The sequence below is a fragment of the Lagenorhynchus albirostris genome, chromosome 17 (assembly GCF_949774975.1).
Source record: "Lagenorhynchus albirostris chromosome 17, mLagAlb1.1, whole genome shotgun sequence".
Taxonomy (NCBI): Eukaryota; Metazoa; Chordata; class Mammalia; order Artiodactyla; family Delphinidae; genus Lagenorhynchus; species Lagenorhynchus albirostris.
This window is the reverse complement of record NC_083111.1, coordinates 47,991,502-48,009,039: the sequence shown is the minus strand read 5'-3', so window position 1 is coordinate 48,009,039 and position 17,538 is coordinate 47,991,502. Positions and strand designations below refer to the sequence as shown.

Genomic DNA, 17,538 nt, shown 5'->3' with positions numbered 1-17,538 from the left:
GTCTGTTCCTTCTAAATTATTAAGTAGATGGCAGCTGTGGTATAGTGGAAAGAGCAATGGAATCAGAGTTAGATGACCTGGTTTTAAGTCTCAGCTTCAGCACTTACCTAAGGTGTTTGAGCCTCAGTGTCCTTGTCTATATAATGGGGATAATATTATTTACTCCATAGTGTGATTTGAGTATTAAAAGACATAAGCGTATAAAGTGGTATGTAGTCAAATGGTACATTTGTCAAGTGGCACATAGTGAGCAACTTGACAAATAAAAGCCTCCCTTTGCTGAGACTACTAAGTGTTATGAAGTGCTCTCCATGCTTGACATACATTATCTTATTTAGGCCTCATCAAAACCCTATGTAGAGCTATTACTATGGAATAGTTCACAAATGAGAAAAAAAGATGCTATGATAGGTTAAATGATTTAATCAAGGCCACATAGTTAAGTAGCAGAAACAGGGCACAAATTCAGGTCTGTCTGGCTCTAAAACTAGCAGTATCCATTGGTCTACCCTGCTTCCCAGTGGCTCCCACGGATTTCTAATAAGTAGTGGCCTTGAAATCATTTTTTAGTCTAAAGTAATCTGGGCCATTTTGGAGCTAGTGACCTACAAATGTGTTCCATTATCTGTCTCAAGGGGTACCTACTCTATCCTGATTTATAAATAAATTTTCATATATTTTGTTCAAAAGAACTTCCTGAGCAAAAGTGTGTGTGTAATGCATTAACAGAAGAAAAGTGATACTGAAAATTAAGAATGTTTCACAGGACCCCTGATTTAACTGAACATACTGGAGAAGAGGCTTCATGTTTTCACTTTTTTCTCTTGAAAGAGGTACTTGATTTTTTGAAGGTGCCATGGAAGCCTTTGAGAAGAAAGCTATGAACTGGTTCCCTAGAAAAAAGCAAATAGATCTATTCAAGAATTAGCCTTTATGATCCCACTGATCATAAGCTGAGGAACGAAACACCTTTGTAGAACAGATGTATCATCTTTCATTTAAAAGGAGTAAAAAATCATGAATCATTTAAATCAGGAAATTGGTGGAAATTTCCACTTTTTGTCTTTGTGTGGGTATGTAATAGTGGTGGTGTTGGGGAAATTGGGGAGATCAGGGTGATAAAAGAAGGTGCTGCAAAGTCAGCTCTATGATCCTACGATTGGACCTTCTGGAAAGGCCCTTACATAACTACCTTACTTCTCCAATAAAAGGCTGTGTATTTCTTCCCCTTAACTGATTTTACACTTCCACTTTAAATGTAACTGAGGATGAAGGACGAGAAACAAAAACAAAAAACCCCTAAGGGTCCGCAAAAAAAATTAGGGCTGCCCCAGGGGAAATCAGAGCGAGAGAATGAAGGACCCCTCTTCCTTCCCACCTCCCCGGGGACACACACTTAGCCTCCCTCCCGGACTCCCCGCCCCTGCCGGCTCGCCCTCCCCCGCCCTCCCTGCCTCCTCTTTCCCTAACACGTGCTCTCCGGAACACTCACTCGGGAGATATCCCACCCCCCCGGGGCGGGGGCTGGGCTCGGGAGCCGAACGGACCAATCCGCACGCGCCTTACAGCGTCGTGGCCCGAGAACGTTGAGCTGCCCAATCGAAAGGGCCTTACCGCCCGTTTCCCGGAGCCCCGCCCCCTCGCAGCCGTGCCCCCGCCCGCCCGTCTCCTCCCTCCTCCTCCTCCCGTTCGCCCCTCCCCCGCCGCTCGGGAGCGGAGCTTGCGAGACGGAGAAACTGGGGCAGAAGTGAAGATGGCGGCGGCGGTGCTGGCGGTGGCGGCGGCTTCTCGCCAGTGACGCGCGGTGCGGGCTCATCTCCCTCCCCACCTCCCTAGTCCGGACCCCGTCCGCCACCGGGACTACACCGGCCCCGCAGCCCGCAGCCCGTCCCACTCGTCCCTCCCCACTCGGTCCCTCTCCAGACGCCCGGCTGCCGCTGGCGGCGGCGCGCCCCGGCTCCCGGCCGCCGGCCTCGCACTCCTGCGCGCTGTCGCCGGGGGAGCGGGCGGCGTGTTGATCCGCCCTCCTGCCCGCCCCGCCGGACCGCCGCGCCGCGGACACACGCCCGGCGGGGAGGCGGCGGCGGCGGCGGCGGCGGCGGCGGCGGCGGCGGCCCCTGCGCGTTTGCTTCTCTCCATTTGGGGACTGGAGGGCGGCGGCGGCGGCTGTGGGTTTTGGGGAGGGGAAGGGGTTGGGGGGGGAGCAGAGCGCGGGGGGGCCGTGCTCAGGAGGAGGACGAGAAGGAAGCACCATGACGTCCATCCATTTCGTGGTTCACCCGCTGCCGGGCACCGAGGACCAGCTCAATGACAGGTAATAGGGCCGGCGGGCGGGCGGGCCGGCGGGCTGGGGGAGGGGCGCCTCCCCGCCCTCCCCTCCCCCACGGGGCCGCGCCGGGGCGGGCGCCGGTGTTTACGCGCCGTCCGGCGGTGTGGGGGAAGGGTCCTCGCTGCACCCGGCTAGGCCCCTTCCGGGGCAAACTTCTGGTCCCGGGGGCCCGGGGCCGCGGGGGCGAGTGAGATGTGGACGGGAAAGCGCACTGCACCCTCCACTCCCTCGTCCCCCCCCTCCGCCTCCACGAAGGAGCCGCGTTGAACTCGGTGGAGATGGGGGGGGGGAATCCGGCTCCCGGTGGGGGGGAGCTGTAATTACCGCCCGGCCCAGGCTCGAGGAATCCATATTAGTCAAAGTTGAATTGAGACAGACAATGCGGATGGGGGATGGTGGAGGTAAAAAGAGAGGGAAGAGGAGAAGCCGGGCGAGGGGCCCCGGGTTAGGCTGGGCTCGCCCGGGGCCCTGGGAGCTGTGTCTGGTGTGGTGGTCGGACCTGCGGGGCCTGGAGATCCCGGGGGAGCGGGGAGGGTGGGGAGAAGCTGATTCCCGGCGGATCGCGGCTGCGGGGGAGGGAGGAAGCGCCATGATTATTGTTATTATTATTAAATTTGAGCCCCTGCAGTGAGGTTTGCCATTCCGGGGAGGGGATGAATTTGGGCGCGGGTGGGGAAGTGGATTAGCTTTCCTTGGCTCTGCTACTCCCGGAATGGTGCACGCAGCTCCTGCCCCGGCCCCTGTGGTGCGAGCTTTTTTGTTTCCTTTTTTATTCTAATGATAGTGTTTTCCTGAGTTGTAATTTGACAGCTGAAAGCCGAGCGTGAAGTCAAAGGAAAACTCTTACGTTTGCAGTTCGCAGTGCTGCTTTTCTTAACACGCTGTAAAATTTCTGGGATGGGTTTTGCTATGGGCGTAGGAGGAATTATGATTTTTTTTTTTTTTTTTGCCTTTCATAAGAAGGCTGTTTTGGCCCTGGATTCCTCTCCTTCCCTCCTCCATCGTCCCCTGCCAGGTTAGGATATTGAATTGCAGGGCCGCATGTTCTCAGGGAACTGAGATAAAGCAGGAAAAGTTCCTTCACTGTTGCAAAAGAGACTCCGAGGAGGTTGAGGGAAGCCTCCATTAAAGCAAGTCTTAGAATCTAGAACTCAGCTCTAATGATGGCCTAAATGTTTACAGGGTCAGAAAGGGGGACATTTTAAGTCTCTTTCTATCCCAACACTTTCGCTGCTCTCTATTCATTATAAATAGGGAAGGCCATCTGGGCCCAAGTTTAGAAGTTAGATATAATTTTTGCTAAGTGACCAGGTGACATAAATTGCATGATGCCCTTTTTGTCATGCGCTTCCCGTCGGGAGGAAGAGGCCTAACTTGCTGCTAAGATACTGGCCTCTGTCTCGGAGTATCTAACCGCCTCAGGTGGGGCGGACAGCCTTTCAATCCGGGAAGCTGGAGGCTTGGTTTCTGGCGTTAGGTTTGGATTTGTCTAATCTTTGCTGTAACCATATAGCATTTAACATGTTTGTAAAACTTTTGGAATACTTTCTGAAAATACTAATCATTTGGAATTGTCACGTAGTTCCTTTAAATACTGAAACAAGTTTTAAGTCATTTATTTTAACATTTCGTAATGCGATCCTTATTCCGATTTTGTTTCATTACAGATCTTTTGTTAAGACTTTCATATAAAGTTTTTTGTAAATTTTAGAACCACGCTAGTAGTGTGGATAGCCGTACTGTCTGTCATTCATAGAACCGAGTTGGTAGTGCTTGAAGTGCAACTTGTCTTGTAACTTAGAAAATTGCACCAGGAGAGAAGTAGGGTATGTTTTTTATATTAGTCCTAACTTCATATACCAAGAATCCTGACTAGCTTACTCAATTTACTGTGCATGCCAAAACCTATTTTGCAGTTTTGTTGGGCACTTTGAATAATTTTTGAGCATTCCTTTTGTTTCAGCTAGTCTGGAAATTGACACGTATCTTTTTTAAAGCTACCTTTTCTTTCTCCATTCCTGGTGTAAACAAGTAATCAGCTTTGTTTTTGATTTCTGTAATGTCGGTATACAATATTAAGAATAGTTGGATCATCTTCAGTTTTCAGTTCATGAGAAATGAAAGAGGTGGATCTGATGAGATCATAAAATGTACATCAAGGTGGCAGATATTTGAACAGTAGGAGAGGGCTGTAGGTAAAATCTTAGGAACCTCTAGTTTTATCTAGTAGCAGTAAAAATGTCTGTTGAGACTTACGAAGGTATCATTTGAGGTAGTCATGCTTTTTTAGTTTTGAAAAGTTGTTGACTTGTGGTGGAGCTGTTCTGTGTCTCCCCTTCAGAAGAAAGTTCATGTTTGCATACCTAGTTGCAAAGTAATAGGATCAACCTATTGCTGCATTGCTTGAGGGAAATGTTTCCAAACAAGGTTGGTTTTCTGGAACCTTACAACTTACTAGAATAAGCCCAGAATATTTTTGTCTTCAGGTAAAAATCTACCAAGGTTTAAAGTAAGTTTTGGTAATAGAAAAGAGTGTGTTACAATGGGTTGATTTTCTATGTATGATAGTCACAAGTGAAATGATAAATGGTAGTTCGGGATGAAAGATCTATAAATAGGTAGACTTTAGTCTTTACCCGGAAAGCAGTAAGACTGGACAGGCAGCATGGTACTACAAATAAATTGCTCAGTCAAAGAAAACTTAGGGGTCTCAAAACATCAATATTTTCTTCTACAAATAAGTTGTCTTTTTAAAATAACCACATTCTGTTAAAAGTTATATATTTTATTTAGTGTAATAGTGTGATGGCTCAAACATTTAAAGTGTACTCAGCATTTAAAAAAAAAACCCGTTTGTATCTGATTTTTTTTCTTTGTGTTTTCATACTTGCTATTTCTGTGATAGTCTTTGTATATTGGGTTAAAATCTTTAATTATTGGCTCTGGGAGACCAAATAATGCAGTAGATGAATATAGGTGGGGATGGCTAGGGCAGAGGAGAGGAATTCAGAGAGCCTAGGATGTTGGTTGTAGCTTTCCAGAGTGATTACAAGGTCCCTGGTGCAGAGCGCTGGCCCTCAGCAAATACTCATTGTGTGCAATTGAAACCATTCAGTGCTCAGATACTTGTGTGACATTTTGATTTTCTTTCTAGTGAATTTCTGGAGTTAGTGCTATGTTCTTGCTTAAAACATTGTCTTGAGAAATAGCAAACACCATAACAAGAACAAGGTTCTAGGTATTGAGATTAAGGGGAGAGCTGGAAGTGCCAGCTCACCAAACCCTGGAAAGTGCCAAAGAAGTCATGTAGACCAGTTTTTTCACTGATGAGCTGGAAAATCAGGCCCTGAGTTTATCCAGGGTATTGACAGATGAGGTCCACATGATGGGTCTTCTGATGTTTAAAGTCCAGGGCTCTTTTCAGTGTTCCACATGGCCTGTACTCTGGAAAATCTCTGCTTTCTGAGGCATCCCAGCCTTTGAGCAGCCACCTACCTGTCTTAGAGTTTTGATTTCCCTTTCCCCTCAACTCATCCCTCCTGGGCTCCAAATTGATTTACGCCTTTTGTCTTGGGGTGGACCCTCTTAACCCTTTCCTAGTACTAGGTTAAGAGAGGCCTTTTAAGGTGATGGTGTCCCTGTGACTAGTCCCTGTCTTGAATTACTCCTTGGGATGCAGGTGGCTACCTTGCAAACCAGTTCTCGTTTTTGGTCTGTATGTGGAATTTTCTTGTGAGCTTTGCTTTTAGGCATTATAATGTGCTGTGTGATCATAAACAGTCTTGGTTGAGATTGTCACATCAAAAGGGTTTTTCTCCAAGGAGCTCCCCCTTTAGATGCTGTAAGGCTGCATAGTAAGATAGTGTAGACAGGGGTTTGAAATTTGGAATTCCTAAATCTGGGTTTGTCTCAGCCCTGCTAATTATTAACTGTGTTGTGGTAATCGAGTCATTTAACCACTTACAACCTCACTCCCTATCTCTCCTCCTCCCCACCCCCTCATACCTCAGTTTCTTTTTTTTTTAATATTTATTTTGACTGCACCGTGTCTTAGTTGCGGCACACGGGATCTTTAGTTGTGGCATGCGAACTCTTAGTCACGGCACGCGTGTGGGATCTAGTTCCCTGACCAGGGATCGACCCCAGGCCCCCTGCATTGGGAGTGTGGAGTCTTACCCATTGGACCACCAGGGAAGTCCCTCACACCTCACTTTCTAAATCAGGTATAGTACACACCTCAAAGTTGGTGAAGAATAGTTGAGATAGTGGGTGGGAAAACACAATGTTATAATGTAGGTTCTGTGGGAAATATTATAAAGAGATGGTTAATTTTTACTGCTTTTATGTGTTGTCTGGTTTCCAAATAGAAAAGCAGGAACTCAAAGAAATTGCCCTGGAATATCCTTAGCATTGAATGCAGAATCCAGACCGTTATTCTTAGATCAGCGATTCTCAACTAGGGGCAGTTTTTGCCCACCAGGGGATATTTGGCTGTGTTGGGAGACATTTTTTTTTTTTTCTGGGACGTGGGCCTCTCACTGTTGCAGCCTCTCCCGTTGCGGAGCACAGGCTCCGGATGCGCAGGCTCAGCGGCCATGGCTCACGGGCCCAGCAGCTCCGCGGCATGTGGGATCTTCCCGGACCGGGGCACGAACCCGCGTCCCCTGCATTGGCAGGTGGACTCTCAACCACTGTGCCACCAGGGAAGCCCCTGGAGACATTTTTTGATTGTCCCCGTTGGGGCATTGTTACTGGTCTCTAGAGGGTAGAGAGATGAGACCAGAGATGTTGCTAAACACCCTGCAATGCACAGGACGGCCCCACAATAAAGTATGGACCTGTCCAAAATGTCAGTTGTGCTGAGGTTGCGAAAGTCTGTCGTAGATTATCTTGAATGTACATAGATGTAAAACTAAATGGAAATTAATGAGGAAAAATTCAAGCAATGTAAGTTAGTCTCAAAACATGACTTACTTAAATGGAAATTAATTAAAATGAAATAAAATTAACAAGTCAGTTCCATGGTAGCAGTGGCCACATTTCAAGTGCTCTGTACCCACATGTAGGTAGTGGCACCGATTGGACAGCACAGATACAGAACAGTGCCATGATCACTGCAAATTCTGTTGGGCAGCGTTGACACAGAAAGTGCTTTTTTGCACAAGGCATGGCATTTAGTGAGTGCTCCTTTTTTTTTTCTTAAGTAATTTATTTATGGCTGCGTTGGGTCTTTGTTGCTGCGCTTGGGCTTTCTCTAATTGCGGTGAGCGCGGGCTACTCTTCGTTGCCGTGCGAGGGCTTCTCATTGCGGTGGCTTCTCGTTGTGGGCTCTAAGCGCTTGAGCTTCAGTAGTTGTGGCACGTGGGCTCAGTATTTGAGGCTCGCGGACTCTAGAGTGCAGGCTCAGTAGTTGTGGCACATGGGCTTAGTTGCTCCATGGCATGTGGGATCTTCCTGGACCAGAGCTCGAACCCAGGTCCCCTGCATTGGCAGGCGGATTCTTAACCACTGCGCCACCAGTGAAGTCTGATTGCTCCTTATTTTTATTAGGAACTGTTGGGTTTTAAAGACTCAAGCGTATCTTCCTCCACTCAGTAGGAGCCAGAAAATAGGCCAGGGATTACGTGGAGCCGAATGAACAAAAGTTGTGGTGGGTAGAGGTTATAATAGTTGAAAGCTGCCTAAAGTTTAATTGTGCTGCACCAAAAAACACAAGTATTAGGGTGGAATAGAGCATCACGTCACCAAACCAGTGGGAAATCTGACTATTTGATTGTTGAGATTGTTACCTAGAAACAACAATGCTAGAGTGACTTTATTGGGAAGGTACAGGTAAGCTTCACTAAGATGATTAAGTTGTTTAAGGAAAGTAAGATTAAAGACAGGGGATGAAATAGCCAAACCAAAAATTGAAAAAACAAACAAGGGAAGATCAGTTTTATAAATCAAGAAATCAGTGACTAAATTGTAGGTTTAGGAGTAAACAGACACTTGGGAAGGAAATTACATAGTACATAGGAATATAACTAGGAATAATGGGATGAACTTTAGAAAGGTCAGGATTTTTCCCTTAACAATTAGGTTATTTAGGAAATAGTCTCTAAAGGAAAGTTTAATCACTGAAGACTGTGTCAAATTACGCTTAAGTAGATCTTGCAGGGTGTATTGAGGGGAGTGATTTTATGTTGCAGGAGGATGTACTCATGTCTTTTTGCCCCGTTTTTTATCATACATATACTCGGACCTTGGTATCCACGGGTTTCACATCCGCAGATACTGAGTGCAGACTATTCATTGTACTGGTTATTTTATAAAGAGACTTAAGCAACCGAGGATTTTGGTATCCGCGGGGGCTCCTGGAACCCATGCCCCTCGGAGACAGAGGGACGACTGTACTTCTAGTTAAGAAAACAAACTCCAATTATAGTCTGTGTTTCTCTCATTTTGACACCTTGGCATTCTGAGCAAATGACAACAGTCTGCCCTCCTGGGTCACTATAATTATGAAATGTTGATTTGTTTTTATAATTGATTTTTAAGTTTTACTGTGAAAATTATTTTAAAGCTTTTTATTATGGAAAATTTAAAGCATTTACAAAAGTAGAGAGGATGGTATAGTGTATTAACTCTATGTACAAGAGTTATTACCCAGTTTCAACAGTTATCTACTCGTGACCAGTCTGGTTTCAAGCTTCTTCCCTATTTATTCCTTTTCCTCAGATCATTTAATTGATGTACCTTCGTTATGTATCTCAAAGATGAAAACTTAAAAAAAATTACCTTAATCTCAAAGTTCAATCTGTTTAGATTTTCCTGTTGTCACATAAATGCTTATTTTTGATGACTGACAGTTTTGAAATTTTACATAATAAAACTGAGTTTTAACGTGTTAACAAAATTTAACATTCTTAAGAGTAAGAGAAAATTTGTTTGGTTAATAGCCTTAGAAGGACAGGCAGCATCACACTGGAAATCTTAATGTTCCTTACAGGTTGACTGATGCTGTCATTTCTTAATCTCCAGTGTGATAGCATTTTATCAACAAGTCGCTTGTAATAATGGTTATGTAATGATGGAAAGACAAGATTCTTGAAATTAAGTGATTTTCTGTGGGGCACATTGAGGAATAAGAATAAGTCGTGAAAAATTTGCAGCATTCTTCTAAGTTAATATAGAGGTAAGACTACTGGTAAATTGAACTTGGCTATTAGAAATTATTCTCTAGTGGGGTCATATTTTACATTATTTTCTTGATAGATCACAGTAGCGCTAATAAACCCCTTCAAAGTGAGAAATATGGTAAATTCTTAGATAACTGTGGTTTGTGACATGCTCATTTTTGTCAGGATATTGAATGAAGAGTTAAAAATTAATGTTATTTCACATGTAAATAAAAATACAGTTTGTTTTACCCAAACAGCAAAAGTAATGTTATTTGTTCAGTTTCCAGTTGTATCATTCACTTTAATAAAATGTTTTCAACTTTCTCTCTCCTGATGTATTTTGTAACTTAGCTTTATTGAAGTATAATTTACATACAGTAAAATTCACCCATTTTTAAGTGTACAGTTTGATGAGTTTTGACAGATGTATACAGTTGTGTAACTACTACCACAATCAAGATATAGAACATTTTCATGACCCTCAAAAATTCCCTTGTGCTCCTTTGTGCCCAAAAGTCCCTTCCCCCCATCATGCCCCTGAAAACAGTTATTCTTCTTTCTCTCACTGTAATTTTGCCTTTTTTAGAATTTCATGCAAAGGGAATCATGTGTTTGGTGTCTTCCTTAGCACGTGTAGCAGTTTTTCTTCTTTTGTGTTTGTGGTAGTAGTATTTCATTGTTTGGATATAATACAGTTTTGTAATCTGTTTTCTAGCTGATGGGAATTTGGGTTGTTTTCAAGTTTCTGGCTATTTCTTAGTTTTTATTTTTTAAAAATTCCTTGCTATAAAAAACATTCTTATAGAAGATCTGGAAAACAAAGATCAAGTTATAAAGTCTAGCAAGGTTGCCATCACTGGTAATGTTTTGGTGACTTTCTGGTCGCTTTTTTCCTATACATGGATTTTTTTTTTTTAATATAGTTGTGATCATGCTGGATATAATTTTATGTATTTTGAAATTTTTCTTGACTCTAAAATGTTACGTTATTTTTCATAGGAAAAAGCTACTCAAAATTTTAAAAAGTACATTTTTCTCGATAGCAAATTTTCATGTTAATTAAAGTACTGGTATATATATAAAGAGATTATGTTTTGAAATTTCAGTAGTAATAGTGGTAGTCTAGATTGCTAGTTATAAAGATTACGACAGTGTCCAGTCTAGGAAGCACTGTGAATTCTCTTGAATGAATCAATAGAATTTTATTTCCATTCTCATCAGTTCAGGCCCCATTTTTTGTAGTACAGAAAAAACAGGGTTGAGAACCTACCATTTCAAGAAATTGGCTCTGCTCCAGCATGAATCTCCTGTTCCAAAATTCAGACCGTAAGGTGTTCTAGCTCTTTTTGTGAACTCAGATACCAGGTTTTCCTCACAGACTATTTGAAACTCCAGAGATGGGCTTTGCATGAGCGGCTCCAAGACCCTGTTAGAGGCCTGGTGGAGGTTCATCTGAGTGTTTTTTCCTGGGACAGCCTGCTCTGTGACCTGAAAAGTCAAGGAGGATGGGTTTTGTACGCTTTAAGAAAAAGCCAAATTTGAGATGTGGAAGTTAACCTGATGAAGAAAGTCAAAGAAGCAGAGACAATATAGGGTTATTTTGATGTCTAAATGATGAAAGCAGGGTTTTATATGAAAAGCTTTGAGGAGAGGGGTATGTGGGCTTGTGCAGTTCATCATCTCTTTTCTTAGGTTGTGGGAGTGACTTTGTTTCCTGTCCAAAGGGAATTTGAACTAGTCCAGTTGGTGCTGTGTGTCATCATCTGCATATGGAAACTTTAAAGGAAGCACCAGACAGGTGATTTTTCTTGTGTGCAAATCTAGTTTAAAATTCTCTTAGTATGCTTCTGTTTCTAGTGATATTTAAACTTCATCTCTGACAAGTCGGTGTTTTCCGTAAGTGATTGCATTTTTCTGCTTATCAGGTGTTCTGATCATTATAGATAAAGAATAATGAGAAGGAGGGAGTCCTTGGATGCTGTGGACAGTGTACCTTTGCTTTCTCTGGTTGTTGTTTGGGGAAGTATAGGAACTGCTTTTTCTTTGCTTCCTGCAGTTGCCAGCAGGGATGGATACAAATTGGTGCCACATGTTCCGACTGATTCTCTGTTAGGTTTCTGTCACTGCTGGGGGGATGCAGAACCAGGAACGGGTGTCTTCTCTTGGGGAGGTTGGCAACCCATGGTCTGCAGGTCAGAGATGATGTGGGGGCTGATTTTGTTGGCAGTTGCTCATCTTTCTGCCACTTCTGAGAGCCGAAAGATACCAAAAAATAAGTACAACACTTGCATCCAGAGACAGGCGGCAGTATGTGGTTAGCAGCCACCCCATACCATCCAGAATGTTTCTGGTTTCAAAAAACTCTGTTGAGTGGCGGGGACTTTAGGCCAGTTGGTCTTTTGCTTTCCTTCTCCAGGGCGCTTGACTGCTCAGAAGTCTCTTTGGAAATGTAAAAAGCTTCTTCAGTTGGCATGAAGATTCAGTCTTTTCTTTGGTGAATTCTAGGACATTCTTGAGGGGTTTTTGTTTTTGAGCTTGATATGTTTAAAACCTTTTTTTTTGAAATGGAAAGTCTTTCTGGCAATAGTGTTGAAGTTTTAAAAGAGTAACATAACCTAACCAAATTGTAGTAAAAACATTTATTGTGGTAGCCTTTTCGGATTAAGAGGTTCTTGGATTTAAAATAGTGCTTCTCACAGTGTCTAAACAGACCACCGTCATCAGGAACAAAAAAGCGTGAGGACCCCTGTATAAAAGGCTCTCACCCACATTTCTTTGTTTTAAAATTAAGTGATGACAGCAAATAGGGCCAAGCTTGCCAGTTCCTCACTGCCCCCAGCCATCTTTTTCACCTCAGGCTATAGGTTCTGAGGCTGTCTGTTTGAGAATGGGGTATTTTCCTGCCCTTTGAGGCTAGAGTAATTTATTTTTGTTTGCTTTTCTGTTTTTACAAATGAAATTTTAAAAATTCGAATTAATTTACATAAATATTAGGTCTGTCCCAGAACTATAAGACACTGAGAGGATAGCTTTTTAAAAACAGATGTCAGTGCTCATAGGCTTACAGTCTTAGCTGGGGGAGTGATGCCGATCCACAGACCAGTAGCAAACTATGAAAGACTGGTGAAAGAGGTAGTCGAGTTTGACCTGTGTAAATATTTGCCATGTGTTGCCTGCACAGAGTTTGAGCACAGTGTTAGGTTAGTTTCCTTTGTTCAGTAAATGTTTGTGTGCTTCTCAGACATTGTGCTAGGCCTGGGGTGGCTGCACCAACCCTTCCTGGAACTTGGGTTGAGAAGTAGTTGGAACTTTTTCTAGCTCATTGGGAAAGTTTGGAGAAGAGTGAGGTGACAGACTTAGTGGGCCCAGGGAGTGGTATCCGGTAGGTGGGCCATGTTTATTTATTTTTTAAACTTTTTACTTTGAAATAATTGCAGACTCACAAGTAGTTGCAAAAATGATGCAGAGAGGTCCCGTGTACTCATAACCCAGCTTTCCCCAGTGGTAATATCTTGATTGTGCCAAGTATTTTTCACATCCTTGTCAAAATACTAGAGATGGGAAGGTAGATTTTCTCTATATGCGCTTTTGAAAATTGTTTTTTTTCTGGTAAGATAACATAGATTAGAAGACACAAATTTAAAGAAAACTTGGTATTCTTAGATGATTTTGAATTGATGGGATATATAGTAGGCAGTCTGTCTGTCTTTGATATGATGGTAATGGGATATAAATTGGAGGAAATTTGGTTGGGGATTTTTTTTTCTGTGTGTGTCTGATACTAATTGGCCATGTGACCATGAATAAATGATATAAATAAATGATATGACTCTCACTTGTAAAATGAAAGAATTGGACCAGATCGTTTAGGATTTTTCTGCTCCAATTTCTGTGCTCTTAGAATTGTGGTAGGGAAGAGGGTTTTTGTATCGTAGAATGGCTCAGAGGGAGAAAGGACTGTGAGTCTACGGTTGCCCATGGTTTCTTTTACTTAAATTTTAAGTAAAAGAATCAATGGAAGAAATAAACAGATAAAGTGGGAAATAAATTTTACTCTTTTACTCAATGAGTAGTTTGCTAACTAAGTTATATACATTGGGATGCAAAGATGATGGTTTCTGCCCTCACGGAGCTTTCAGTTTAATGGGGAGACACATGAAAATAAAGAATTAAGTGCTAATAGAGACTGTAAGTCACAGGGAAGAAGGACCTGATGATTCAACCTGGTGCTTGCAAAGGGCTTTGAAGACAAGGTTTCAGGGTGTGGGGACTGGTGCATCCTCTTACTTCCATTCTCTTGAGTCTAATGAATTTTCATTTATAGGCATTGAAGATGCTGGTAGCAACTAGAGGTTCATCATAGATGTCTGTATCTGATATTGATAATCAGAGTTTTAATAATAGTCCAGAACTCTTGCATTGTTTAAGAACAGTTTACATATAGACAGTGGCGGGGTTTTTTCTGTTCCTTTGCTTTTTGTTTGCAAAAGATCTGTCTAGGGGTAAAAACACAAGAGGATAATGGCCTGTTGGGGTGTGAAAACAAGTTGCTTCGTCCTAATGCTTTGACTTAGTTTTGGAGGAGACAATATTGGGAATTGGCAAGGAGGAGGGGATACTTGAAGAGCTTATGTGGGTAGTCTGTGCTCCTTTCTATTCATGCCTGCACAGGCTGGGATTGACCCTATGGCTGCCTTGAATGCTACCAGGAGAGTAGTGTTGGAGCACAGAGACACTTAAAAATGAGACCAAGTGTTCTCTGACTCTTTCATTGTTATTGTCGTTGTTTAAAATGAAAATTTCATGTAGTGCACTGCCGATAAATATTTTAAGATTATTTATGGTTCTAGACATTCATGTGATAGGTCTGTTTTAATGGATATAGAATTTCATATTGGATTTAAGACCCCAAGGTGAGATGAAATACTCAAAAATGTGTTTTCTGAATTTAGATGTATCTGCTTAATAGTTTAAATTTTATAATACATTTTAATCTGTCTTCAGATTTGTTTTGTGATATTGACATTCATTATCCAGTATTACAGTTCTTACAGAGTTTAAGAGTGTTACTGCGTACCTGAAAGAATTTGTGTACCATAGGCAGGCCCTGATGGAGAAGGAGTTCTGAGAGCTGGAAAAATACTAGATTTGGAGTCAGGAGACTTGGTCCTTCTACTAATCAGTCATGTAACCTTGGGCAAGTCATTTCCTTGCAGTGAGTCTTAGTTTTAGTTTACTCATTTGTAAGATGAGGGGGTATATGTGACGTCTGAAAGTTCATCTCAGCTCTGAATCTGTGTGACTGTAGGCCTATAGATACTGTTTTATGAGTTGTATTTAATATATGTTAGTCAGCTTTGCCATTCTAAGGTTTGATTTTTATTCCTGCCTCAGACCTGCTCTTCTATTCTTTTGTACTCATTCTAATGGGTATCTAGAAGCAGTGGACATTCTAAACTCTGAATACCTTGTTTGTTTAACTGGAGGGGAGCTCTTCAAAACCAGCCCAACTCTTCCGTGTTTTGTTTTTGTTAATTTTTTAACTGGTAGGGCTCATGTATTTGATTTGGCACAAATGAATTTAGTATAATTATGTTATCTTTTCATTATGCTTTCCATATAAATTTAATGGGGGAAGGTTCCGGGTAGCAAAAGCTTATTTGAAATAATGTGTGATAAAGCAAAAGCACATTGACAGCTTATCACCTCACCTCCTGGGCTTGGGAGTGTTTGCTCATCTTTGGTTGGTAGTGGGTTGGGACTCTTCTCTTTTGGGAGGCTGTTTTGGCAGTCCTCCTACTGTCGAGTGCTCAGGATACCCATTATCGTGCTATATGGTAGACTGTAATAATTGATGTTACCTTTCGACTTGACTAGACCGGAAGTCTACTTGACTTTCCTGAGTAGAAAGTCATTTTTGAGATGTTCAAACTTTTACATCAAGGAGGATTTTAGGATTTTCATGTTTTACAGCTTAGGAAATTGAGGACTGGAGTGCCCAGATGATTAGTGAAGTGGCAAAGACTAGAGTCTGCATTATTTCAGCTTTATTGTTTTTCCTTTTCTTCTTGGAATGGGCATGGGAAGTAACTTGTTTTTCTGATACACACACACCTGTTAGTATATATATATCTATACACACACACCTGTTAGTGTATATATATATATATATATCTACACACACACACACCTGTTAGTGTGTGTGTGTGTGTGTGTGTGTGTGTATACACACACATGCAATTAAATATGAATATGGGGGCTTCCCTGGCTATCCAGTGGTTAAGACTCTGCACTTCCACTGCAGGGGGCACGGGTTCTATCCCTGGTTGGGGAACAGATCTTGCATGCCGCAAGTCGTGGCCAAATAAAAAAACAATCTATCATATAGAGCTATTTGTATGGAAAATTTTGATCAATTTTTTTTAAGAAATGTATCCTGTTTGCAAAGTAAAGTTTCATCTTATAGACTATAGGCAATAAAGCTAACAATAAACCTTATTTGACACAAACCATATTCCCATTCTCTGTTCATTTGATCTTGAGAAAAGTCTAGTATGTCCAGTAGTTTCAAGGATATCATTTTAACTTAAAAGGTTCTGATATATTTAATTTATAAATCTCAGACTGATATAATAGAGTTTTGGAAAACTATAAGAAGTGCCTTGTTAATGTGTATATTCCTATGTAAAACACATTGCTTCTCCTGTGTATATTTTTTAAAATTAAACGCACATTTGAAAAAAAAATAGTAATATGTACACACAGTGTGTATGCCATTAAATAGTATCTCATCCTTTAGTTAAGCACATTTTGTGGGACTTCTGCTGCATGTTGGTTCTAGTCTTCGGTGTATGATGGTAGAGCTTAGTCTGTGGGAAAGACAGACCATTACAGAGCAGTGTGATAATGAGCATAGGGAAAGAGGAAGTAAAGGATTCTTCACCAGAGGCACATACCCCAGTCTTGCAAAGAAGGAACAGCTTATTGGAAGAAGTAATGTTTAAAAGGAGGACCAGGATTCTGAAATGTTTAAAAGGAGGACCAGGCTGAGGAGCTGGTGGGGAAGATGTGTGATGTAGGGCAGGGCCTGGAGGACTAGAAGAGCTTTCTAGGCAGAAGGAACAGCATGCGAGAAGACCCCTAAGGTGAGAGAATGCTCAGAGTAACTACATAGGGTCTCAAATCAGTTGAATAGTTCTCTTGTAAAAAAGAATACCCTCTTAACTATCTTCAGTAATGAGCTTGGTATTATCATGATAAAATAAATCTGTTGTGTTATGTCATATATTGGCTGTGACTAGTTAATTTAATGGATTAGACTTAGAGTAACTGAACCAGTGCAATAAAGGGTATGCATTCCATCCTAGTTTAGGCCAGTTGCTTGATCTCATGGCTACAAATAGCATCTTTAAACCTCTATTCAGCCAAGTTGTTGGTGTTTGTTAGTGTTAATGAAGACAAACAAGCTTGGATGGATGGTTCAGTTCAAATGCCTTATTGCTGTTGGGAAAACAGTGCAAATCCTGTAAACAGACCAATAATATCACTGAGATAAAAAGACTCCATTTATCTGTGTAAAAAACAGTTCATGGTCTTAACCAGGTTAAAGATAAAAGTTTCATAAGAAGTGATGACAGTGTGCTTGTTTCTGGGTTGAGTGATTGCTTTTGATGTCTCTTGTCTATGTTTTAGTATTTTATATACTTTTATGTGAGTATATATTATTATTATTTTTTTCAAGTTCAGGTTAGTTCACATTTTATTTTATTTATTTATTTTTGGCTGCGTTTGGTCCTCATCGCTGTGCGCGGGGCACCCTCCAGCTGCAGCGAGCAGGGGCCACTCCCCACCACGGTGCGCAGACCTCCCACTGCGGTGGCCTCTCCCGTTGCGGAGCACGGGCTCTAGACGCGCGGGCTTCAGTAGTTGTGGGTCGCAGGCTCCAGAGCGCAGGCTCAGCAGTTGTGGCACACGGGCCTAGTTGCTCCGAGGCACGTGGGATCCTCCCGCACCAGGGCTCGAACCTGTGTCCTCCGTACCGGCAGG

At 42.3% G+C, this 17,538-nt stretch overlaps 1 protein-coding gene across 6 annotated transcripts in view; it reads left to right on the top strand.

The window, feature by feature from the left end:
* The first annotated feature begins 2,219 nt into the window (after positions 1-2,219).
* The window catches only part of UBR5 (ubiquitin protein ligase E3 component n-recognin 5), a 141,481-nt gene continuing 126,162 nt past the window's right edge, over positions 2,220-17,538 (top strand). For 4 of the 6 annotated variants that reach the window (XM_060128612.1, XM_060128610.1, XM_060128611.1 and 1 more), the window contains exon 1: positions 2,221-2,314. In XM_060128612.1, coding sequence (XP_059984595.1) covers positions 2,253-2,314 — 62 coding nt within the window. In that variant the 5' untranslated portion in view covers positions 2,221-2,252. Of the gene's footprint in view, positions 2,315-17,538 lie in introns of all 6 variants that reach the window. The other 2 variants (XM_060128609.1, XM_060128613.1) reach the window with 1 other exon arrangement.